Genomic DNA, 26,522 nt, shown 5'->3' on the forward strand with positions numbered 1-26,522 from the left:
TACATCACTGATATGTCAAGATGTTGGTCTGTCCAATAATCTAGTGTAAAACAGTGGGGGTGGATGTGATGAGTGTGTGTTGTTACACTAGATTATTGAAAAAAAGAAATTACAATCGAGTAATATGGTCATGTGACCATAAGCAAAATATGTTGTTATTTTCATTTCATTTCCATGTTATTGTCTTTGTTTTACGCTTTTTATAAATGTGTTTATCTGTATAAAATGTTAAGGAAGCACCATTACGTAAGTTACACTGATACCTAAAAAAGATAGGGATTTAACAGATCCGGCTCATTTTAGGCCAGTAAGTCTTATTAATGTGGTGTATTAATGACTGTAAGGTGTTGGCAAAATATTTAGCTTCACGGTTAGAAAAAGTTCTATCAAGTATAATTTATATGGACAAAGTGGGCTTCATTAAAAGAAGGTCATCAGCTGATAATATGAGAAGGCTAATTCATCTGATGTGGCTAAATTCTTCAGAAAACACCCTGATCGCGGCTATATCCTTAGACGCGAAAAGGCTTTCGACAGGGTGGAGTGGGGCTTTTTGGCCGCAGCCCTGTCGAATTTTGGATTCGGTCATACCTTTAGGTCCTGGGTTAGTTTATTATATAAAAATCCTAGAGCGGCAGTGATGACAAATGGCATGACTTCCTCATTTTTTACATTATCAAGAGGTACTGTCCATTGTCCCCGTTATTATTCACAACAGTTTTAGAGCCTCTAGACATTATGATCAGGGCAGACTCAAACATTAAGTTAATGCTGTATGCGGATGATATTATGTTGTTATCTCGTGATCCTCTCAAATCTTTACCTCCATTAATGAGCATTATTCAATTATATTCAAGTGTGTCAGGATAGAAAATAAACTGGGAGAAGTCGGAGGCTATGCCAATATCTAGAACATGTCATTCCCACACAGTGACCCAATTTGGCTTTAAATGGATTCCAAAAGGAATGAAGTACCTTGGGGTTAAATTAACGCAGAATTTGGAGGATATAATGTTGTTGAATTAGGTGATGAGAGGCACAGATCAGAGTTTCTCCTTGTTAGAAGTGTCAGATGGAGTCTGTTATATTTTGATACAGAAACTGAAAGAAGCCGACAGTAAATCACATTACAACTGCATCATCGTGTGGGATCTCTTTTATTAAGAAGAAAACACAACGCAGACAGAAACCCACTACACTAGGAGTGAAGAACCTGCTTTACAGATTTGCAGACACGTGTTTTTCACACATCACTCAAACACAGAACCAGGAAACAGGAAACTCTTCAGTTCAGAGAAACTGAAACTGAAGTTATAGTTGAGCTGGTGTGTGTTTGTGTCTCTGTATTCAAGCAGTAAAATGGCAGAAGCCAGAATTTCTCAGGATGAGTTCCTGTGTTCAGTGTGTCTGGATCTCCTGAAGAATCCAGTGACCACTTCCTGTGGACACAGTTTCTGTGAGAGCTGTATTACAGGACGCTGGGATCAGGAGGATCAGATGAGAGTCTACAGCTGCCCTCAGTGCAGACAGACCTTCAGTCTAAGACCTGCTTTAGCTAGAAACACCATGCTGGCTGAAGTGGTGGAGAAACTGAAGAAGACTAAACCTCCTGCTGACTGTTACGCCGGAGTTGGAGATGAGCAGTGTGACGTCTGTACTGGAAGAAAACGCAAAGCCATCAAGTCCTGTCTGGTGTGTCTGAACTCTTACTGTCTGAATCACCTTGAACAACATGAGAGTTTCTTTAAAAGAAAGAGACACAATCTGACTGATGCCACTGGACGACTGCAGGAGATGATCTGCCAAACACATGATAAACTCCTTGAGGTTTTCTGCCGCACTGATCAGAAGTTTATATGTCTGCTGTGTACGATGGATGAACATAAAAACCACGACACTGTATCAGCTGCAGCGCAGAGGACAGAGAAACAGGTATGCACTATAAAGTAGACACTGATGAAATAATGCTGACTCTATTTATATTGGCACCCATATGATCAGGTAACATCATTCACACTGCAGACGTCAGCAGAAGTGAACAGAAGCTGCAGGTGCACTTGTTTGTTTGTATACTTTATTGTCCTGTTTAAGGAAATTTGTCTTGGACTCAAAGCTACATTGATACACAACATATACATACATACACATATGCACACACAACCAATAAAGAGCTACAAATATTAACAGCATCAACCACTCTTCCCACCATATAGGCAAATTGAAAATGAATCCAATAATGAATTTACACTACATTTCAACACGACTACATTACTACATCTTGCTATTTAACATATTAATAGATACAGGAATAAATGACTTTTTGTAACGGTTGCTCTTACACAATGGGACTCTATACCGTCTCCCTGATGGCAGAAGCTGATACACTGGGAATAAAACATGGCTTGAATCACTCACTATTGTCTGTGCATTTTTAAAAATCAACGATTCGTAAATTGATTGAAGTGATGAGTACTCTCTTACACCCATAACTTTCATTGCAATTTTCACAAGACGAGCAAGCTGTGATTTTAATTGGACCGAAAGATTGCCATACCAAGTTTGCATCCCATAATTCAAAAGACTACCTAAAACAGCGTAATAGAATAATTGCATAATTCTCTGATTTACACCAAACAGCCTACTGTAAGTCGTCTCAAAAAATACAAGCGTTGTTGAAATTTTGAACAAATATAATCAATGGTAAATGACCGATCAATGACCACACCTAGATACTTATAGGTATCCACCTGCTCAGTGATATTATCATAGATGATAACTGGGCTATAATCACCTAATCTTTTTGGATCTATTATCATTTCCTTCGTTTTTGATACATTTACGATAAGATGATTTACATTACACCACCGCACAAAATTCTCAATTTCAGACTGATACGCTATATCATGATCTTTGTCTAAGAGACTCAATATCAGTGTGTCGTCAGAGTATTTGATAATATAGTTATTCTTATTTATACTAAGACAGTCATTTGTATAAAGAGTAAACAGAAAGGGAGAGCATACGCAACCTTGAGGCACACCAATACTAATAGATTTAACATCAGAGAGTGTATTATTTACTTTTACATATTGAGTACGATTGGTTAAGAAAGAAAAGAACCACTTAATAATAAAAGGGTTGACATTACTTTTTACAAGCTTACCCAGGAGTAACTGTGGCTGAAGCGTATTAAAAGCGGAGCTAAAATCTACAAAGAGTAATCGTGCATAAGCATTAGAAATTTCTAGATGTTGAAGAGTCAAATGAGTGATAGTATTAACAGCATCAACAGTCCCTCTTCCCACCATATAGGCAAATTGAAATGGATCCAATAATGAATTTACACTACATTTCAGTCTCGACATCACATACCTCTCCAAACATTTCATAATTACAGAAGTTATAGCAATTGGTCTAAAATCATTATTATCAACAGCACCTGTTTTTTTAGGAACAGGTGTAATAATAGTCTTTTTCCATAAAAAAGGAACCATATGACTGTCCAGGGATTGCTGGAAAATTGGACACCAAGCTGGAGTTAATTCTTCTGCACACTCTCTCGTAAAAGATAAGCAGAGATACCATCTGGCCCCGTTGATATCTTAATGCAAATTTTCCGAAAAAGAGAAGTAACTTCTTGAGGGTTCACAAGTAATCTAACATCCGTTGCACATTCAATATTTTGTAAAAACTCTTCACATTCCTTAACAGGATCATTATTATCAAAGCGAATAAAAAAGTCATTCAACTCATTTGCTTTCTTAAAATCGTCAGTAGTAATAAAACGTTGTTTTTTAGAATCCATGTTAGAGATCGTTCTCAGTGAGTTTCAGAGTTTTTTATTGTTCATAGATGCAATGTTTTGTTCAATGTAGTCCTTTTTTCGCTTCCTAGCTTCCCATAATAGTTTATTCAGTTCCTTTTGGATGACTTTTAACTCAACCCGATCTTTTTTCAGAAAAGCTACTTTTTTCCTATTGATACAGGCTTTCACTTCTTTTGTTATGTGAGGCTTATTATTAGGGAACACCATTATTGTAACGTAAGGACAGAGGCAGTCGGATCCATATGCAGTACTTTATTTCAACTCACACACAAGTAGACATAAACTCCGGCATACTATTAAACAAGGGGCAATCCAGTAACTCGTGATGATAACAGGCTTTGGTCGAGGCAGGCAGCACAGGTTCATACACAGTCCAAGAAGCAGGCAAGGGTCAAGAGTCCAGAGAAACACGGAATACTCAAACAGGGAAGAATGCTCAGAGATGTACGCTTACAGTGTGACAAGACTTCGCACCGGACACAGGGATCACTCAGGCTTAAATAAGGAACTCAATGACCCATAATCAAACACCACTGAAACATAATTAAACATAATGAGTCCATGGTGAAACAATGCAGGGAGAGGGAGTGCCCTCCAGTGGCTCACACGGGCACTCCACATCACAATTATCTCCCTCTTGGGTAGTATTGTATCCACACAGAAGCGAATATAGTCCGTAGTTGTCTCCGTAACTGCGTTCAGATCTGTGTCGTGAAATACTGACCAGTTCGTACTTAGAAAACACCCTTTTAATGCCTCTACATTTCCTTCATCCCATATAGTTACCGTCTTGACCAGAGGTTTGCTCCTTTTTAAAACAGTTCTGTATGCCGGTATTAAATGAACTATATTATGGTCAGACGTGGATAAAGGGGGTTTAGTTTTTGCCTTATAGGCATCCTTAATGTTGCCATAACATTTATCCAAAACGTTATTGTTCCTGGTCGCAGATTTAACATATTGGAAAAAGCCTGGTAAAAACGGCTCAAGTTTGCAATGATTAAAATCGCCCAAGACAAGGATTGGAGCTCCCGGTGTTCGCTGTAGCTGTTTTTGAATACAGTCCGATATACTTAAGGCAGCTCTGGAGGCGTTACCACTGGGAGGAATATACACTACGCACAATATCACGTTGCCAAACTCCCTCGGGAGATAAAAAGGTCTTAGACTTAGACAGAGGTATTCGGCGTCAGTAGTACAGCTGGATTCTTTCACTGTATATTGTGTGCACCATCCGTTACTCACGTACACACAGACTCCTCCACCTCTGACTTTCTCCGAGGAATCCCCTCTATCCGCTCGAACCAAGGAGAAACCTTCAATCTCCATAAGCGAACTGGGAATGTCCTTGTGAAGCCAAGTTTCTGTAAACGCCATTACACTCGAGTCCCGGTATTCGAAGCATGATCTGGCGTTGATACGAAGTTCTTCCATCTTAGTTCTCAGTGATCTAACATTTCCAAGAATGATGGAAGGGAGAGGCGGCCTATTTGACCTCCGTCTGAGACGCTGTAAAACTCCCCCTCGTCTGCCCCTTTTACGAGATCTCCGGCGTAGATCTGATTTCCGTTTCAGCTCCTCCGGCAGGTCCACCATCGGATTTAAATCCACTGATCGAGGTGAGAGCAAAAACAGGGCTTCTCTTGTGTATGATATAAGAGTTTGAGTCTCCCCACACATAGTGGTTGTTATAAACCATGGTGATAAGAGTTCCCAAGTGATAAATATCCAAACAAGGATGTATGCAAGTGTTGCCATCGAGTAGCTCGCTAGCGCGCTCTAACTAAGAAAAAATAAATAAATAAAATAGATAAAAGAAAAACAATCAAACAACAACCGTAAAACATAGACATGTGCAGCCAGAGCCCGGGTCGCAGCCGTGCAGCGCCACCGGAAGTAAACGCCACGCCACTTTCACTGCTGCGTGTATTTGTGCTCCGCACTGAACTTAAAGGGATACTTCACCGTTGGAAAGATGAATGTGTATTTAAATTGGGTCATTTATGTAGTAGAAATGTGAAATTATATTAGAAGTTGGTGCCTTCTAGACTGAGAAAAGCCAGAAAATGTATTTTTGGCTCATGTGTATAAAAGACAACAACTCCCAGAATGTACTTGCTTCGCTGCCCTACGAAGCCACTCCCAAGCTTACAGAGGGCAGTATCGGAAGAAATGATACAACTAGACTCGAAACTGAAAAGACGCCGTTTTATCGTGAAATCCCACCCCCTATGTGCGAGTTGAAAACATTTGGAACTAGCTCCTCCTACTGGCTGTAGTCTCTCGCCTCTGGACAAAAAATTCTCCAATGTCGCAAAATGACGATTTTTGCATCATCAGATGATTTTTTTCCAGACAAAAAATACAGAAATCTCTCGTCTCAGGGGGACATGAGGGAGGGAAGCGCGGTCATTCGAAAATACTACCGGGTTTCTACTGATACAAAGTTTAATGCTAATCGGTGAAGTATCCCTTTAACAGAAAATATGGTGAAAATGCACAGTAAACATAGGCCTTTTTATCAACATAAACTTTTGTAAAACAGGCTTTGATGAAGCAACATAAAATAATAGAAAATATTCACAGATTGTTTGACAAAATATATCTCTGTCAAGAATAACTTATTGTAAGTTAAATGCAGCAATAGACAAAAACACTTTCTTTTCAATAAATCTGTCTTAATCCATATGAACTCAGTCGTTTATAGCTTCACTTCAGGCTTTGGCTTCTGTTCTGTGTTTTCAAAATAATTTTTTGATGGAAATGAGATGCCTGTCTTCAAGTAAATTAGAATGACTGATTCCCTATCAATATTTTACAACTGATGCCAGTTATTAACAGAAATACGGTTATGCAGCAGAAATTTTACATCTGTGTCAGTTTCACTTTTATGATACTTATGCTTGCAGTGTGAAAGAGGCCTTCATGTAAATTCAACAAGGGGGCAGAACAAGACCAGCAACTAGACAAGGCATGACTTGTCTAGTTGACTTGTTGACTTGACATGACTTGTAACTCAGACAGAAGAGAGTACGGCCAGAGCAAACTTGAAACCGCATGCTCACACAATAAGACAGAGCGAACGAGAACGAGCGAATGCTCATCCTGTGAACTCACAAAAGAATACAAAGACACAGAGCATAAATGTCCGAATCCCGGCAGTGACAGAATCCGACCATCATGACTAGAATATTACACAGACAAGAGACCGTACGCTCACACAAAGACAAGACAACAGGAGTGTCAGGACTCTGGTACAAAACCAAGAATAATCTAGAACAAAGTGACAGAACCCTGACAGATATAGTGACAGCAGTATAAACTGACATCTCTGTTATTGATTTGTGGTGCAGAAGCAGCTGAAGGAGACGCAGAGGTCGTTCCAGCAGAGGATCCAGCAGAGAGAGAAAGATCTTCAGCAGCTGAGAGAGGCTGTGGCGTCTCATAAGGTGAGTCTGGAGAAGAAGAGAAGTTTGAGAAGTCTCAGTCAGGACTCACTGAAGCTCACTGTGTGATTGTGATGTGTGTCCTAACAGCGCTCTGCACAGACAGCAGTGGAGGACAGTGAGAGGATCTTCACTGAGCTCATCCGCTCCATTGAGAGAAGCCGCTCTGAGGCGACACAGCGGATCAGAGATCAGGAAAAGACTGCAGTGAGTCGAGCTGAAGCACGACTGGAGCGACTGGAGCAGGAGATCAATGATCTGAGGAGGAGAGACGCTGAGCTGGAGCAGCTTTCACACACACAGGATCACATCCATTTCCTGCAGGTAACAGAGATCTAGAAGAACAAGATCATAGTGGACTTGAGCAAGAGACTCACAGAGAAACATTTCATGAGAGCAGAATGAGCTGTTGACTGAAGTGTTGTGTTATATAATCTTAAGGTAGATTCTCATCTGATTATCTTGCTTTAAAAATAGACGATGCTTATGAATGCATCCAGCTCTGGAAATCTCTTAGGAAACATGTTCTGAGCTCTTTCTTCTGGGAGATATATTTAGCTGCCAAACTCCACTAGTGCAAAGAACAGTTTAAAACTTCCAGAACATATAAACTTTTTTAAACCAGATTTTCCCTTCTGATTTCTTACATCATGGTAAAACTGATGGTACCAATTTTGAGTAATGTTCACCAAAGTTGCTTAAGGTGATCTTCAAATCTGATGGATATGCAGTTTCATAATTGTTTGACCGTTCCCTTGAGGATCACACTCATGAGAATCTCCATCTAGATCGCATGGTACACTACCCAGATGACTCCCTGTGCGCCTTATATCACGCCGGGCTCAAAGAGCAGACAGAGACGTGCTATTCTCTGAGTGTGTGGAGTTGGTTCTCTCCAGCTGTGATTCCCCCTTCACAGTCGGTGAAGAGGAGGAGGATCCCTAATACGGTGGTCCCGGTGCTAGCACTCATTGACCTACATTTTCTGGAATGAACTCCTACCCATGCTCCCACCCTTGAGGTCTCTTCTTCTCCACCAGTCCCACCAGGCCTAATGGACTTTCTGGGTCCGAATAATTCCCTGGCCCTCCTTTCTCTGCTGGTCCCATCCAGCCTCGAAGCTCCTGCGTTCCAACCATGGAGGTCATCCAAAGCCTGTTGTCTATGCAAGTTCTGTCCAACTCCTCGGCTCCTCCCTTTCTGCTGGCTTCATCCAGCTTCCAGGACTCACCATGGACTTCCGGACCTCTGGCTGCGCCTCAGCCTTCCACCCCTTTTGCTCCACAGAGCTCCCATTTTTACTCCGGTTCCTCCTCCATCCTTGCTCTCACCGTGTCTGCCTCTGTCTTTTCTATAATTCTATAATTTCAATTTATGCAATACAGCTAAGATGATGACTGATGCATATTATTTAGATAATCTGTAACACTTTAAAGTAGTGTTCAATTATAAGTTATAAGTTATCTAAGTTATTAGTCACACTCAAAACTTGACTATACGTCTATAAATTATTAATAAAAGATAAATATGTTGTAAATTATCTTAAAAAATATTAAATCGTGAAACAGATCAATAGTAGATGATTAATGTTATAAATATGTTGTTAGTTGATTTATTAATCACTAACAAATCATTTAAATATTTATGTTAAAATGGTTTTAGTATCATTATCTCAATAAACAAAGGGTAATCACGAACAAATGATGAACAAACCATTAGTACGGTATAAATATTATGGTGACCAGGTGAGGACATGTTCGGTTCATTTAGTTTTGCTGTAGCCACATCATATTAACTTGTGGGAATGTGTAAAGTGTAAAGTCGTGGCCTCGAGATCCAATGTTGAGGGAGCGACATATTTTTCTCATGGCCACGAGTTAAATGCGTAAACAATCTGCGTGACCACAGCAACCTGGAGTTATCAGAAATATGTTTAGATAGTTAGAATGATCAACAAAAAGATCAATTAAAAGATCAACAAAAGACGCACAAATCTGACAGTAGTGCAGGTTATTGATGAAGTGTGGAGGTGATGAGCTTTGATTTCTGTTTTCTCTAGAGTTTCCAGTCTCTCTCAGCTCCTCCTGAATCTACAGACGTAAATGACAATCACTTCAGTTCTCTCTCCTCTTTTGATGGAGTGAGAGAATCTGTCCGTCAGCTGAAAGACAAACTGGAGGATTTCTGCAAAAAGGACCCGAAGAAGATCTCTAACAGAGGTAAAGTCCAGGAGATTCTGCTCTCAGAAATGATCCTCCATCATCTCATATCATGTGGAAGATCATATTATAAATGTCTTAGAAACGGATGCAGGGATCATTTTCTCTCGACATGATAATCACACTCTTTATGTCTGTTGATTTCCACAGTCACTTCCACCAACATTGTTCCCAAGACCAGGAACGACTTCCTACAATGTAAGTCACTAAGAAAACAAGCAGAAAAACTCACTGAGTGTGTTCATGTTCTTCCTGTAGAAGGTGAAAGAAAACATGACAGAAAAGTTTTAGAGTTGATCATGTAAATGATGGATACAGGATATCTGGTAAACTGCACCGAGACACTGCTGATTTATTGAACATGAAGAGTTCAGCTACACATAACACTGAGTAATACTTTATTTTAAGGGTCCATAATTATGCAGTAGTTAAGCATTAACACACCCATAGTTAATGGTTAACATTACATAAATTAAAGGCATATTTGTATACATGCCATAATTTGCCATTATTTATGAGGTAATTAAGCTTTTAACAAACCAGCAATTAATAATGAACTGAACACATATTAAGGGCATATTAGCATTATTTACAACTTCTCAAACATTTGAAGGATAAACAAGCAGAAATAAGCATAATAATAAATGGTTAACTGAATGTACAGTAAATGCCTGTGTACGTTCATTTTTCGATTTAATGTTGAAAGTAGAAAAATGAGAAAACAGCAAATTTATTCATTTCAAAAACAAGAATTCGGCTTCATTTTATATTTATATGTTATGGGGTAGAAAATGGATAAATGGCTTGAATATTCGATTTCCACGTGTGGCCGGGCATGAAACGCATCAACCCGGGTTATACCTCGCATCTGCACCCACATTACCCATCAGTCTACTTCTCTGGCACACCAGAGTTTTATTTAGTTTTCCAAGTATCAAAATCTGTGTGGCAAATCTGCGTGACCTACTGGACAGCGTGCAGATGCAGTTACATTGTAGTAAAGCGCATCAGTATAGAGTGTAATTGTAAATATGCAGCAGTCATAACTTTTATTTTAGACAGCACACTGAGTTTTGGACAAGGGATGAAGCTGAAATCAAATTAATTGATGCTATTGCAAAATCTCACTGGACAGTGCTGTTCATTAATGAATCTGATTCTTTGAACGCATCGTTTGAGTGAATGATTCAATGTCCCATTGACAGCCAATTGGTTCATTCCTGAATGAATTAGCATTTTGAACGAATTGGTTGAATGAATGACTCACTGACTGACTATTAAGACATGCTGCCACCTACTGGGGGTCTTACTCTCATAATCGAAATATTTTTTCATTTTGTCATCAATTTCATATTTCAAAAGGCTATTCAAAATATTATATTTAAAACTTTAATCTCATAACACTATGTAATTGTAATTACTGTGTAAATCCCAGAAGTGGGACCAAGTCATTGTTTTGCAAGTCACAAGTCAGTTTCGAGTCTTTGCATTCAAGTCCCAAGTCAAGTCCCGAGTCAAGACAGGCAAGTCCAAGTCAAGTTGCAAGTCCTCGAGTTTAAGCTTCAAGTCTTAAACAAGTCATTAGTGCTTTTTGCGCAAATTAGTGTCTCAGTCAATTACTACAGTAAATGAAATGTATACTAATTTATATCAGGAAGGCTTTTAAAATATTTTCGTGACTTTGCAGTTTAATTTCATGATTGCGAAAATAAATTTTCACTAAGGGCACCCATCTATCTCAGTTCAATTTAGGGATTGTTCTTACGTGTGACAAAATAAGGAAAAGGCAGTGAAAAAAAAAACGTCTCAGGTTACGTATGTAACCCTGGTTCCCTGAGAGGGAACGAGACGCTGCGTCGAGACGCGGTGGGAACGCCCTGCGTGATTGCGTCGTGAAGCACGTGTATAATCAGTCCAATGGAAAGGCGGAACGTCATCAGTGACGTCACCGACCAGGAAGGTATAAATCACCCTTGAGATCAGACCGCGCTAGCTTCTGATAAGCCTGAAGCAAGTCGATCAGGGCAAGCAGGAAGTATGGCAAGGCGACGCAGCGTCTCGTTCCCTCTCAGGGAACCAGGGTTACATACGTAACCTGAGACGTTCCCTTTCAAGGGAACTCGAGCTGCGTCGAGACGCGGTGGGAACCCCATACCCACTATGCCATAATGACGATGTGCCTGTTCTGTATGAAGTACCATGCGCATACTAAGAAGCAAGCAACCTGACCCCAGGAGTGGAGAGGTCCAAGTCATAAAATCTCACAAATGTATGCGGAGAAGACCATCCTGCCGCATTACAAATATCAAAAAGGGAAACTCCCGAAATTAAAGCCGTAGAGGCAGCCATACTCCTCGTAGAATGGGCCCGAACAGTCAAAGGTGAAGGCTGTCCGGCCGCTTCATATGCAAGTGAGATAGCCTCAACTATCCACTTGCTCATTATCTGTTTGGATGCAGGGCAACCTTTCTTAGGTGCACCGAAGCAGACAAATAATTGTTCCGATTTACGCCACAGGGCAGCTCTGTGGACGTAAGCATCCAAAGCCCGAACGGGACAAAGCAGATTAAGGTTTTCCTGGTCTGGGGTATTAAATGGTGGAGGATAAAAGGCCTGCAGCACTATTGGGCACCCAACATTAGTAGGGACCTTAGGGATGTAACCCGGTCTAGGGTGAAGAAATGCCTTCACCATACCAGGTGCAAATTCCAGACATGATGGAGCCACCGACAAGGCTTGTAAATCTCCAATTCTCTTGATAGAGGAAATAGCAAGAAGAAATAAAGTTTTTAGAGTGAGGAACTTTTCTGAAACCTCTTCAATGGGCTCGAAGGGAGCCAAAGCCAGACCCTCAAGTACAATGGCCAAATCCCATGCCGGTGCTCTAGAGTGCAAAGCAGGTCTCAACCTCAAAGTACCACGGAGAAAACGAATAATTAGAGGATCTCTCCCAACTGAAGTGCCCACCAGAGGGGTGTGATACGCAGATATAGCTGCAACGTACACCTTTAAGGTGGAAGGAGATAATCCAGCAGAGAAACGGTCTTGTAGAAAATCGAGAACTGAACCAACAGGGCAGTTAACAGGATTCAAATTACGATCTCCACACCAGGTAGAAAATAATTTCCATTTCAAAGCATAAAGTTTCCTTGTGGAAGGAGCTCTGGATTGCAGGATGGTCTCAACGACCTCAGTCGAGAGACCGGATTCTATGAGCTGGGCCCCCTCAGAGGCCAAGCCCACAACTTCCACAACTCTGGGTGAGGGTGAAATATCGTGCCCCTTGCTTGGGACAGCAAGTCCCTCCTGACGGGAATCTCCATCGGAGAGCCGTCCAGAAGAGATACTAGGTCCGAGAACCAAACTCGTGTCGGCCAGTACGGGGCTATTAACAGTAGATGAGCCCCTTCCCGGCGAACCCTCTCCAGAACTCCCGGGAGCATCGATACGGGGGGAAAACCGTACAGGGGTAGCCTCGGCCACACCTGCACCATTGCATCCAGTCCGAGAGGAGCTGGATGTGTGAGAGAGAACCAAAGCGGACAATGGGTCGAATCTACAGATGCGAAAAGGTCTACTTGAGCTTGACCAAATTTCTTCCATAGGAGCTCCACCACCTCGGGGTGAAGCCTCCACTCCCCGGGCCTCAGCCCCTGCCTTGACAGGATATCTGCTCCTACATTCAGATGCCCTGGAATATATACTGCCCTCAGTGACAGCAATTTCCCCTGGGCCCATAGGAGGATCTGATGAGCCAGATTGCATAATAGTCGAGACCTCAGACCCCCCTGATGGTTGATGTACGAAACCACCGATGTGTTGTCCATGCGGACCAACACGTGATGGCCTCTCAGGTCTGGCAGGAAGTATTTCAGAGCATGAAATACGGCCATCAATTCTAACCGATTTATATGCCAAGACAGTTGATGGTCCTGCCAAAGACCTGACACCGAGCGACCGCTCATGACTGCGCCCCACCCCGTGAGGGAAGCGTCTGTCGAAAGCGTTACGCGTCGACAAGAAGCCCCCAACACTGGGCCCTGGGCGAGGAACCAAGGTTTCTTCCACATGACCAAAGCACGAAGGCATCGCCGCGTGACCTTGATCATGCGAAACGGATTTCCCCTCGGAGAAAACCCCTTGGTCCTGAGCCACCACTGCAGAGGTCTCATGTACAGAAGGCCAAAAGTAATTACGTTGGACGCCGCTGCCATGAGCCCCAACAGTTTCTGAAACTGTTTTACAGTGAGTGACTGGCCTAGTTTTATTCCTTTTACGGCTGTGAGAATCGCTGATATTCGTGCAGGAGACAGACGTGCCTGCATTGTTGTTGAATCCCAAATTACGCCTAGAAAAGTGGTCCTCTGAGCTGGGAGGAGCACACTCTTTTTGGCGTTGAGCCGCAACCCCAACTTTTCTATATGAGACAGAACGACACCTCGATGCCGAACTGCCATCTGCTCTGACTGAGCTAGAATCAACCAATCGTCTAGATAGTTTAGTATGCGAATGCCCTGGAGTCTCAGAGGAGCCAGCGCTGCATCCACACATTTTGTAAAGGTGCGGGGTGATAAACCTAGGCCGAAGGGAAGAACCCGATACTGGTATGCTTCGCCCCCGAAAGCAATCCTCAGGAACTTCCTGTGATGAGGATGAATCGATACATGGAAGTATGCGTCCTTCAAGTCTATTGTCACAAACCAGTCCTCGGACTGAATCTGTGATACAATCTGTTTGAGCGTAAGCATCTTGAACTTGAGTTTCTGAACTGTGCGGTTTAACTGACGCAGATCCAGAATAGGACGTAACCCCCCATCCTTCTTTGGAACAATGAAATAACGGCTGTAAAACCCTGACTCTCTGCTGGGAGGAGAAACCCTTTCTACAGCTCCTTTTCGAAGAAGCGTCATTACTTCCTGCTCCATAACCAGAGCCTGCTCGGAGTCCACCACTGTGGGCAGAACTCCTTGAAATCTGGGCGGACGAGAACCGAACTGAATTCTGTAACCCTTTTCCACTATATGCAGGACCCATTGAGAAATATTTGGTAGAAGTTTCCACGCTACCAGAAATTCTGCTAAGGGAACCAGTCTCTCGAGACTGGTCTCTACAGACATTTCGGTGCCCTGAAGCGGCGAACCGGCAGGGAACAACCGAACTGACCGTTCTACGACCCTCCTCGGAGGATCGTACGGGGACGCTGACACCTCGGTGCCCTGAAACGGCGAACCGGCAGGGAACAACCGATGTGGCAGCGCTGCGACTCTCCTCAGAGAGCCGCCCCCCAGCCGAGACTGCTCTGGTTTAATATTACGCCCAGCAGTCTCTGGGACACTGGATCGGCGAGGAAGAAACCTCTGGAATGCCGCCGCTTGTTTCTTAGATTCAGTAAATCTATCGACAACACAATTTATAGCATCGCCGAACAAACTCGAAGGCGAAAGTGGGGCATCCAGAAGAACAGATCTATCTTTATCCTTTATATCAGACAAATTCAACCATAAATGACGCTCCGTGGCCACCAGGGCTGCCATAGAACGGCCCACAGATTTTGCCGTCTCCTTGGTGGCCCGGAGAGATAGATCTGTTGCCCGACGCAATTCTCGAATTGCGTCAGCGCTAACTTCCTCACAATCATCCATGTCCCTCAGCAGGTCAGCCTGATATGCTTGTAAAATAGACATAGTGTGTAAGCACGCTGCTGCCTGACCTGCTGCCGCATAAGCTTTACCCACCATCATAGATGTAGCTTTTAATGGCTTGGTGGGTAACGTCGGGGCTTTCAGTGATGACGATGACTCGGGGGAGAGATGGCTCGCAAGCGTCTCTTCCGCCGGAGGCATCGTCAATTAACCATAGTGTGAAATATCTTTAATATTACTATAATTCAGTGTTTGTGGATTATGCACTCTGAAAGAAGCTGGTTTAATCCACGATCTCGACACCTCAGTATGGAGATCGGGAAAAAACGGCAGTTCCCGACGAGGAGGTCGTGTTTTTGATGGCAAAAAACGTTCATCTAAAAGACTCTTTTTAGAAACAGTTTCAATCTCATCAGATGGCCATTCAATATTTAACTTGGCAACAGCACGAGTTAAAACCTCCATAAGCTCCTCATCCCCAGAAATACGAGCTGGCGAACACTCATCTTCAGTATTTAATTCAACACTGACGACATCCAGTTCCTCAGAACTGGATAGCCGCAACATTGGTGCCTCAACCTGGGAAGGAGAAGCCGCAGAGCGGGCTCCTTCCTGGGCAGAAGCACCGGATTCAGCAGGTAAGGGTTGAGAAAGGGCGGAGCCCGTCTCAAGCCCCGCTACTAAATCCATATGCGAACCCCAAGATGAAAGCCTCCGCTGTGCCTCGGCAGCAGCGGGACCCGCACCTCGGGGAACGCGAACCGAACCGTCCTCCTCAAAGAACGCCCGGCGAGAGCGGAGCGTCCGCAAGGACAGCTTTACGCAATGCTCACAGTCAGCTCCCTCGAGAACTGACTGGGCATGCTCCACTCCCAAACAAAAAACACAAAGCAGATGTGTGTCCCCACCCGTGATGAAACGAGGGCAGGGAACAACACAACGCTTGTATTCTTGCTTATTCGCCATTTTATATATATATATTGAGCTGACAGACAACAATAAATATGACAGGGACAGATATACAGAGAGCGCTTGCTGAAGGCACAGAAGCTAGCGCGGTCTGATCTCAAGGGTGATTCATACCTTCCTAGTTGGTGACGTCACTGATGACGTTCCGCCTTTCCATTGGACTGATTATACACGTGCTTCACGACGCAATCACGCAGGGCGTTCCCACCGCGTCTCGACGCAGCTCGAGTTCCCTTGAAAGGGAACTATTTTATTGGTAACCGAGTAACAAAGGCAAAATCATTTCATAGAAATAACTGCTACACATTTTGTATGTTTGTGATTACAGTGATTACAAATCTGTTCTGTGGTTTTAGAAGGTAGGTCAAGTCTTTCCAAATTAATAAATAATAATTAACAAATTAATATGGAAAAATATTTATTTTACTGGTTTTCTAAGGCTAAATTAGAACCCAGAAATTATATTTTTCCTGCAGTGCTGAATGAGAAGAGCCATGTCTCTGGAACCATACAGAGAGGTGATTTATAGGTGATGTATATGCTAATGATAATAAATGTGTCTGAAAAAATAACAAGTCATTTAATTGTTTATTAATAAATTAGTGTTTTCTAAATCAGTGTCGGCTGCAAACAAATCTCCATCTCTGCTGTAAAGCGGATGCCCTTTAGAGAGAAATGCATCTTTCATATGGATTACATAATCAGACGGTATTTGCTTTCCATTCAAATTTGTTCGTTTAAAAGTGGACATTTCAAGCTTTATAAAGGTAGGCTATATTTTGTTTCAGTTCATTTTTGAGACGCGCTCCATTTCACAGAGATCATGAAAGCGCGCCTGATTGTTTTATTTTATTTTACAAAAGCCCAACGTTTTCTTGTTATTGTGAGTTTACTGAAATAAAAGTAGTTGCGAATGATGATGATTATTCTTTTCTGTATGACCACCAGAAATGAGTATTTTAAGTTGTTTCCACTGTTGATAGGAAAGCGCCGGCGCCTCTGTGCCATGCAGTGCGCGCTCCACACTCCGCACAAACCCTTGGATATGGATTTATTTGTGATAATCTTAGCCCTGTATTATTATTGTCTAACCTGTATTATGACTGACATTTGACGAATTGATCCTTTTTTGGATAAAAGAGTCTTCTAAATATGTAGCCTAAATGTAATAATAATAATGATAATTATCATTATTTGCGTTTATAACTATAAATTAGTTCACTTAAGACAGTAATATGTTCATCATAAAATCATTTATGAATGCTTTATTTTATATAACCTTACCTTTTACAGTTTTTTATATGTGGTCTTTTTTGCTTATTATATTATACTGAGCTTTTTCCTCCCAAAAAAAATTGACTTAAAGATACCAAGTAAATGTTGTTTTTTAGAAAATTTAAGAAATTATCCATTTAAAAAAAATAAGTTAAAACACAATGCAATGCATCCCGCAGCTAAACGGATTGCGGAAGCGTTGTTACGGTTTATACATTTGTGTGTAGATTGCAAAAATCGAAAGAAAGGTTTACAAATCTGAGAGCGCGGATTAGGAACTCGTGGGTACGATTTATTAATCTGTGTGCACGATTTGTTAAACCGAGGGAACAGTTTAAGAATTCGTGAGTAGGCTGCGGTTTATAAACTGAGGGGACGGATTTCAAAACCGTCGCCACAGATTTTTATTTTTTTTCTCAGGTGACTTCCCGGGCTCTGTATTAAATGTTCCGGGTCAACGCAAATAAAGCGCAGAAATCTAATTTTGCATTTTTGTAAAATGGAAAAAAGTTGTGTCAATTATTTGATTTTCCATTAATATAATAAAATAAATTTAATATATTTTCACCAGTCTAAAAACGAATAAAGATGAAAGCATCGAGTTAAAAATGGAAAAAGGAATGGACGCAAAAGTACATGGACCTCCACCAAATGGTAACACAATAAAACCAACATTGATAAACAGCTTGAATATTCAATCTCTACTGTACATGGGCGGGAATAAAATGCCCCTTTCCGCTGATTGATCAACCAAAGATCAAGCTGTTCTGTCATCAGTTCTTACTCAGCTCCGCACAACAGAATAATAGTCATCTGACACAGTTGTACGAATTATTACAGAGTTTTTTGCAATTACATTTAATGTCTTTCGCATCAAACAGCCACACTAATAAATGGCTCGACACAAACCATACCGGGGCAGAGCTTTATGCTTTATTCTTCAAAGTGTTATTTCATAGTCTACTCTGGAATCAATTCTGCTCTGCGCTTCACTACAATGTAGCTTATGCATTCTCTCCATGCTGTCCAGTGCGTCGCCCAGCTTTGGCATACGGATTTTGAGAGTTGGTACCATATATGTAGGCTAGGGGTAGTTGTGAGAGCAGATGTCACGTAAATTAATATTTAATACGATAAATTAGTATTTTACGGCACGCAAATGTATGTGTACACAGAAGAAAGCTCTGTCTAGGATCTGCCCCGGTACGGTTTGTGTCGAGCCATTTATTAGTGTGGATGTTTGATGAGAGAGAGATTAAATGTATTTGCAATAAACATCTCGGGTTACGACTGTACTGCGACCTGAGACGCTTATGGGGAATGTCTCAGCGTGACTGGTATCTGAAGCAACTGTCAAACCATGGCAATCGTATTGGCCAGCGACAGCCTATGACATCATACTAGTGCGACCAGGAAGTATATAAGGGGCGCCTAGAGAACGTCATCCACTTATCATTTGAGGGCACTGTGCAGGCAGTCCGGAGGCATGGTAAAGAGACGCAGTGTCTCGTTCCCTCTTCTCGGGGAACAAGGGTTACAGTCATAGCCGAGACGTTCCCTTGCGAAAGGGAACTCGCACTGCATCCTGAGACACTTATGGGGATCAAAAATACCCACGCCGCCATGCTGAAGGGAGTGCATGCCAAAACAATGGCTGAGACTAAGCACAATAAAGGCAGTTTCAAGCAGAAGTGCCAAAACCACTCACCCCTTCTGGTCACACACTAGACTGTCAATGACAATACTCCCTATGGCCACTGCCCGAGCTATCATGCCACAATGAGCTCAGTAGAGTGGAGGCTTCAGCTTAGAGAGACTCTCTAGAGAGAGGAAGCCAACTCACCCAACACACTAATTATCAAGGCGACCCCCAGAGGGCTGAACGCATGACATCACTATCTGGCTCAGATAAGCAAAGACCTTATCAAAAACCTTCAAAGGCCGCTCAAGGGCATAACACTCACAACTCATCATACGCGGGGCAGGGTGGCTGTGAGGGTTCGGGTTGTAAATCCTCTTCACCCTCATCAGGCATCTCCTGCTCTCTTGGGCTGCCAGCAGAGCTCCCTCTGAAACCCCACCATTCTAGTCTCTGCTCTGCCTCAGCGCGAGCAGGACCTGAATCAGAGCACAGATGTCTGTCTCTCTTCCCTCGAGAAGAGGGCCAGACAAGAGTGGAGTTTTTTCAAGGGAAAACAGTCCCTGAAGACGAAAAGAGGATGACATGTTCTCTAGGCGCCCCTCTTATACTTCCGGGTCGCACTAGTAGTGACGTCATAGGCTGTTGCCGGTAAATATCGATTGCCGTGATTGGATAAGCTTTTCAGACAGCGGTTCCACGTGGAGGGCATTCCCCATAGCGTCATCGACGCAGTGCGAGTTCCCTTTCGAAAGCGAACTAAAAATCCACTGTCCAATTTAAGTTAATTCATCACTAATTATTCAGATAGTTCAAATGGATTAAGTAAACTTCGGTTATACATATTCAAGTGGATTTTACACAAAATTAGGTAAAGACAAAATGTTCAGTAATTGTGTGTTTTTTTTACTCATTTTAATTGTTTAACAAGCACCAAAAAATTTTTTTTTACAATGTACATTAAAAGATCTTATTCATAATTCCTGATTCTGATGTTTTCTCTCCATCAGATTCTCATCAGTTCACTCTGGATCCGAACACAGCACATAAAATCCTCCGTCTGTCTGAGAGGAACAGAGTGATTAAATCCACTAGAAGAGAGCAGCCGTATCCTGATCATCCAGACAGATTTGATTATTTTGAGCAGGTGTTGTGTGTAGAGAGAGTGTGTGGACCCTGTTACTGGGAGATTGAGTGGAGTGGGAGAAGTGTGTTAATATCAGTGTCATATAAGAGCATCAGCAGGAAGGGACGGGGTAAGTGTGTGTTTGGAGAGAATGATCACTCCTGGAGTTTGTGCTGCTCTCCTAAAAGATTCTCACTCTGGCACAATAACATAGAGACTAAACTCCCCGTAGAGCCCATCAGCAGGAGAATAGGAGTGTATGTGGATCACAGTGCAGGAACTCTGTCCTTCTACAGCGTCTCTGACACACTGAGCCTCATACACACAGTCCAGACCACATTCACTGACACACTCTATCCTGGGTTTAGGGTTTATCCTAGATCATCATTGAGACTATGTTGATGAATCAGAATAGACTGTAGAGAGATTCTACCCATAATACTTTGAGCTGATTTCCTGATGTATGCTGATGATCTAGTTATTCTGTCCCCTTATAGTGCTGGATTATAATAGTTGCTTCGTATATATGTTCATGCTATGGTATGCAGTATGATATTACATTTAATACTAAAAAGAGTGTGATTATGATTGTTAAAACTAAAGAGGACCTTAAGCAAAACTTTCTCTCTTTTTATTTAGGTGGCTATGTGTTAAATGTGGTAAATAAAATAAAAATAATCTATAATTTCATGTGTTGATTGGTTGATTTGAGAAATACAATCATAATGGTCTTAAATGATCCTATAGTAAGTGATCCAAGATATTCTTCCTGGTTCTGGAAGCACTGGAACTCAAGTTTGTAAGTTCTTTAATAATGTTTGGTTTATGTAAATCTATGTTTGCATGTTATTCTTTTCTTTCTGTTCCTTTTACTTTGTGATATGGACCTGAGGGTCTGGAATAAGTCATTAATAATAATAATTAGACCTGAGGCAGTTGGAAGCAGAAACTTTACAGTACCTGAAAGAAGTAAGAAGGAAAATAAACAACTTTTAACTAAGTTTTAACTAAAATGTTAACTATTTTAACTAAGACTGCATTCTATCACCTTCAAGGCATTGCTAAACTTCTCCCCTTCATCAGCCTTGGGGATGCCAAAACACTGACACATGCATTCATATTTTAACGTCTCGACTTCGGTGTAGATCTGGAGCTCACTCCTCCAATCTCTTCACTGCATCACATCAATCTTGGAATCTAAATCTCTACTCAAAACTTGTTTTCTGTTCTCTCTATGTTATTTGTCTTTAAGCGATACATGTAATTGTTCTCAAAGTGGCACTTGGTCATCTTGTTTATGTTAAGTTATGTTATCACATTACATGTTTGTACTATGTAATGTGCTGCGAAATGATATATTTTGTGTTTGCCCTGGATTACTCACTGTCTTTGAATTGTTTTGTAATACTACCCATAAGAAAAAAACCTGCATGCTTCATATACAGCAACCATATATCTTCCTTACTTAAATCGGCCAGAATTACCTTCTGTGTTTCATGTAAGGCCAATACATGCCCTATACAAAATCAGACCGATTATGGCCACTTTCATACTAAATAGCACACATACAACTTGTAGGGGATTTTTGCGTTATATATGAATACCGTAAAAACTCTTATATGGGCTTTACATGACAAAAGTATGCAAATGTGTATGGTATTAGTAGAAAATAACTGATATTCATAGAACAAATAATTTAAAGTTCTTATATTGAATCTAGTCAAATTAAAGTCATATAGAATTTATACACATTTTGTGTCATTTGTGTATGTGTTTCCAGTAGCGCGGGAAGGTACCCCCCCAAGTGGGGGGCTGTGGACTAATATAATATTGTACTTTAAAAACATGAAATAAAAAATAAATAAATGGACAGCGTTAACTAACTCTCTTATGCCTAATTAAGTGAGTGTTCAAGCTACGGAGAAAATGAAATAAAGTTTGAATTTGTCATGCTTTGTTCTGATCAGAGCACGTGAGCGGAGATCGAGCGCATTTCTGAATATTCCTCTCCCTCGCTCATTCCGCTCAGGGTCGCTCAACCCAGAATGGCCTGCTGGTTCGAAAATATGTGGAATAAGGGCTGCCTCCGACTAAAGTTTTTTTCTAGTCGACTAGTAGTTGTTCATTTAAGCCATCAGTGTACAAATCGCCCCTTTATATTAATTTTATTACTTAAATAGGCTATATACAGGATAATGAGCATGTATAGCCGCTAGGGGTGGCACGGTACATGAAAAAACATCCGAACCGTTCGGTTCGCTTGTCTCGGTTCGGTGCGCGTGTGCGTCGCGCGGTTTGCACGGTTCGACGCATGCGCAATGTAGCCTCGTGCCCGCGCTAATACAATGCTAAATCATAAATCAGACATATGTAGAATTACATTACAATGTCCAGCAATCGATTTATATAGTAGCCTACACTGAGTTTACCTAGACATTTAATGAGATCTACTCCACTATATGTTGTTTTTTTCATGTGAATAAATAGGCTACATAGATCGACTGTTCCACGTAGCCTAATGGTCCAGTGGCAGAACTTGCCAAGCGTATCAAAGGTTCTGAGTTCTAATCTGCGCTCGTATATATTTTTTTCTTTATCAAAACCGATTATGTTTATCAGCGGTTGTATATCAAGCAGGGACCGATTTGTATGAATTTTGTTTTATTATTTAATCGGAACGAGTAGCCTTGAGTCTCCTCAATGGATTGAAGCGCGCGTCCGAGTGATGAATGTGCGGCCGCTGCGGTGTGTGCGCGAGCCACGAGAACACTGTATCAGCACCACTGATCGCAACTGCAACGAGCACTTTGATCACTTGATTAAAAAAACACATTTCTTATTTAACAAACGAATGAAACAAATACTTTGCTAGTTAACTGGAAATGTTTTATTTATTTGTATTGGTACACCCGTGCTGCAAGATAATATCAACCCTGGCAAAAAATGGTGGGGACATGTCCCGCCTATGATGACGAGACACGAGGATAAATTGACAAATAACGGTCCAACACAGCCCACGTAGCTCTACAGATGATGGACCTCCAGGGCCACTGAAAGTTTCCTCAGGGTGACTGCTCACTCATATTACTTCAGAATGGGAAATGAGAAGCTGCGTTTTGCAAACACACCCCATTTATGAAATAAATAAATAAATAATTAGATAATTCAGCTATATATCATATGCTGAAGTAAATTTTTGGAGTGTTAAAGATTAAAAGAAAAAACAACAACATGAACCGTACAGAACCGAAAACCGTGACCCTAAAACCGTGATACGAACCGAACCGTGGGTTTTGTGAACCGTGCCACCCCTAATAGCCGCACTCAAGCGCACGGCCGCATGCATTAAGCTTGCCACAAAGAACCGGCAAAATTATGAATGTGTCCAAAATAGCAAGGAGACATTTAATTGTTTATTAATAAAATGGTGTTTTCTGTGTCGCTGCAAAAATTGGAGTTGTCGATGTGGACTCGCCATGAACCCCGGAGAGAAATGCATGTGAAATACACATTTCAAAGGATATAATCAGAGTGTAGCCTATTTCTTTTCGTTTTGAATAGGTTTTATTTAAAAGTAGACTTTTCAAGCTTTCTATAACAGTTCCATAAACTTCACTGGCTTCCTGTTAGGTTCAGGATTGAGTATAAGATCTGTCTCCTGACCTATCAGTGTGTCTATGGCAGCGCACCAGTGTACCTCCAAGAACTCATTAATAGGCAAAACACAACCCGACATCTCCGTTCCTCTGACACCCACCAACTCCAGGTTCCCAAGTCCAAACTCCGCACTATGGGAGATAGGGCCTTCCAGGTGGCTGCGCCTCGACTGTGGAATGCCCTCCCCAACCACCTAAGGGCGCCACAATCTATTGAGGTTTTTAAAAATAATTTAAAGACTCACTTATTTTGTATTGCATTTTCTTAATATAATTTTGTTTCTTGCTGTTTTTGACTGTTTTTATGTTCAGTGTTTTTAACTATGCACCTGTAGCACTTTGAGATGTGTTCTTCACGTGTAAAGTGCAATACAAATAAAATGTATTATTATTATTATTATAATAGATAGCCTATATTTCTAAAATCTGTGATGCACAAGCTGAGTTTCGGCGCCCTCCAGTTCACGTGCAATGCAAGTGATCGTGCTGGCGCCTTATTACATTGTCTGCTGTATATTTGCGTCTTATTTATTAAATACAGGCAATTGGTTGATAAAACATTGATCAAAATTAAGATACAATTTATACAAAACGAAAATCTTTTAAAAAGAGTCTTTCTACAAAACAAAACTCAATGAAGTGGTAAAAATCATGTCTTACCCACTCCATGTCTCCAGTCATATGCATCTCATGATGTATCTTTATCTTTCTCATGCTGCATATGCTCACTTTCATAATCAACATCGATTAAATTAAAAAATAACATTAGCCTATAATATTTAAACATAAATATGAAACTAAATGTTTTCTTTAATGGCTACAACACATATACAGTACAGAGAAATTTCATGTCTTGTCGTTGGCCACAACATAATGACGTCACATATTTTCCAACCCAGCCCCCAGCCCCCCCTCCATGAAACAGCTTCCAGCGCACCTGTGTTTCATACAGATTTCATGTTTTGATGACCAACATCACTTATATGCAGTTGGCAGATGTTTAAACTGTACAGTGCAGAAGCTGGTTCGAGGATTACTGTCAGAATATCACTGACCTTTATGAGGACTGTTCATTTTCCTACAGGATTTGAAAGAGCAGTTGAAAAGCAATGACATTGTGAGACCGTGTAATCACATTAATTGTCTGGGCCTGTTGTTTGTGAACAAATCGTAACATATTTGACTCAACTTTGTTCATTTGCAATAATATGTTTCTAAAACAGTGATTAAAATGTTGAAAATTGGCTGGAATATGTTTTTGTATATGTGACATAAACTCTGGTGGTGATGCACTCTAAAAACTTTTAATATGATTTACTAAAAAAATTTGGTGAAACATTTTTACCCTTAAAATATTGATTAAAATTTAAAGCAGTGAAATCAATTACATACACTGTATTAACTAAGTAAATGTAAGTAAAAAATATTTATTAAGTAGATCTGATTAAATGGATTTGGTACATTAACAAATAAAAATGAGTAGAAATAATTGGGGGAAAACATTTAAAAAACAATATTTATGAGTAATATTAACTGTTTTTATATACGAGAGTAGTGATTAAGATATAGCATGTGTCATGACCCACCCACGACCCTGCACCTTTGACCCTGGGCTCATCCTCTGGGGCCAATATGACCCTTTTATGACCGGTGGATATTTGGAATACCTCTGCTGATTTATGTCCCATGGTATGCTCTAGGGTCTAATATGTCTGTTTGATCAGTTTGAAGATTTTAGACTATTGTCTGATATCAGGTTGGGTCTGTGAGCCACACGCAGGCATCGCCCCCCTCCCACCCTCCGCATTCAATATAGGAAAGATTTTAATAAATAGTATACTTTTCACTATTGGATTAAATGAACCAAAAAATGAACCTAAAATGACATGACAGATCACGTAATAGCCATAAATTGATCAGCAAACAGAGAGAAAACATTAAATCTTAAAATTTTTGATGGTTTACATTTTTGGCTAGTTGATAAAGTTTTGTTTTCCTCCATAAGTTAGAAAGATGATCAGGCTGTTGTGCATTAAAACCAATGCGAATATATATTCTATCCTAATTAAATCAACATAAGGTGATATATGAAACACAACGTTTTCAAACGGTTCAGTAAAATATAATATAAAATATACTTTAAATGAAATGAACGCATTCTGCATTCTTTGGATGCCCTGCGGTTGTAAACTGCTTCAATACATTTGCAAAACAAAGCAAATTCACAAACGGAGTGTGACAAACAGGACCTTTTCGAATCCCCCCAAAATTTTACGGCCAATTCAAAAAGTTTGTTTTCGAGACTAAATGTGTGAGTCACAGCAGCGGGGGGGGTAGAGACCAGCATTTTTATGGGGGTTTCCATAGACATAATGATTTTGTACTGTAATATATGTATATCCTGTCCTATCCTATCCTGTATATGAGAATATATATTCGCTCTGGTTTTAATGCACAACAGCCTGATAACAGCCTTTCTAACTTATGGAGGAAAACAAAATTTATCAACTAGCCAAAAATGTAAACCATCAAAAATGTAAAGATTTAATGTTTTCTCTCTGTTTGCTGATCAATTTATGGCTATTACGTGATCTGTCATGTCATTTTAGGTTCATTTTTTGGTTCATTTAATCCAATAGTGAAAAGTATTCTATTTATTAAAGTCTTTCCTATATTTCAAAGTAAACCATCTGAAAATAAATCAAACCGCACTGAGCCATTTAC

General features: G+C 40.9%; 1 protein-coding gene across 1 annotated transcript; it reads left to right on the top strand.

Annotated features, from left to right (window-relative positions):
• Positions 1 to 1,031: 1,031 nt before the first annotated feature.
• LOC311289559 (tripartite motif-containing protein 16-like) lies at positions 1,032 to 20,841 on the top strand. The gene is made up of 6 exons (XM_084407663.1): positions 1,032 to 1,932; positions 7,180 to 7,275; positions 7,363 to 7,596; positions 9,332 to 9,491; positions 9,642 to 9,689; positions 20,027 to 20,841. Exons 1-6 carry the CDS (start codon positions 1,360 to 1,362, stop codon positions 20,542 to 20,544), a joined length of 1,629 nt encoding a protein of 542 aa, XP_084263789.1. The 5' UTR covers positions 1,032 to 1,359; the 3' UTR covers positions 20,545 to 20,841.
• Positions 20,842 to 26,522: the final 5,681 nt, after the last annotated feature.

Source organism: Rutilus rutilus (genome assembly GCF_951802725.1).
Source record: "Rutilus rutilus genome assembly, chromosome: 4".
NCBI lineage: Eukaryota > Metazoa > Chordata > Actinopteri > Cypriniformes > Leuciscidae > Rutilus > Rutilus rutilus.

What these genes read in the sequence shown, in the direction of transcription:
- LOC311289559 (XM_084407663.1), top strand. Translation starts at nt 1,360, where the DNA reads ATGGCAGAAGCCAGAATTTCTCAGGATGAGTTCCTGTGTTCAGTGTGT. An exon ending in CGCAGAGGACAGAGAAACAG is followed by an intron (nt 1,933 to 7,179) that starts GTATGCACTATA and finishes TTTGTGGTGCAG; the next exon opens with AAGCAGCTGAAGGAGACGCA. An exon ending in AGGCTGTGGCGTCTCATAAG is followed by an intron (nt 7,276 to 7,362) that starts GTGAGTCTGGAG and finishes GTGTCCTAACAG; the next exon opens with CGCTCTGCACAGACAGCAGT.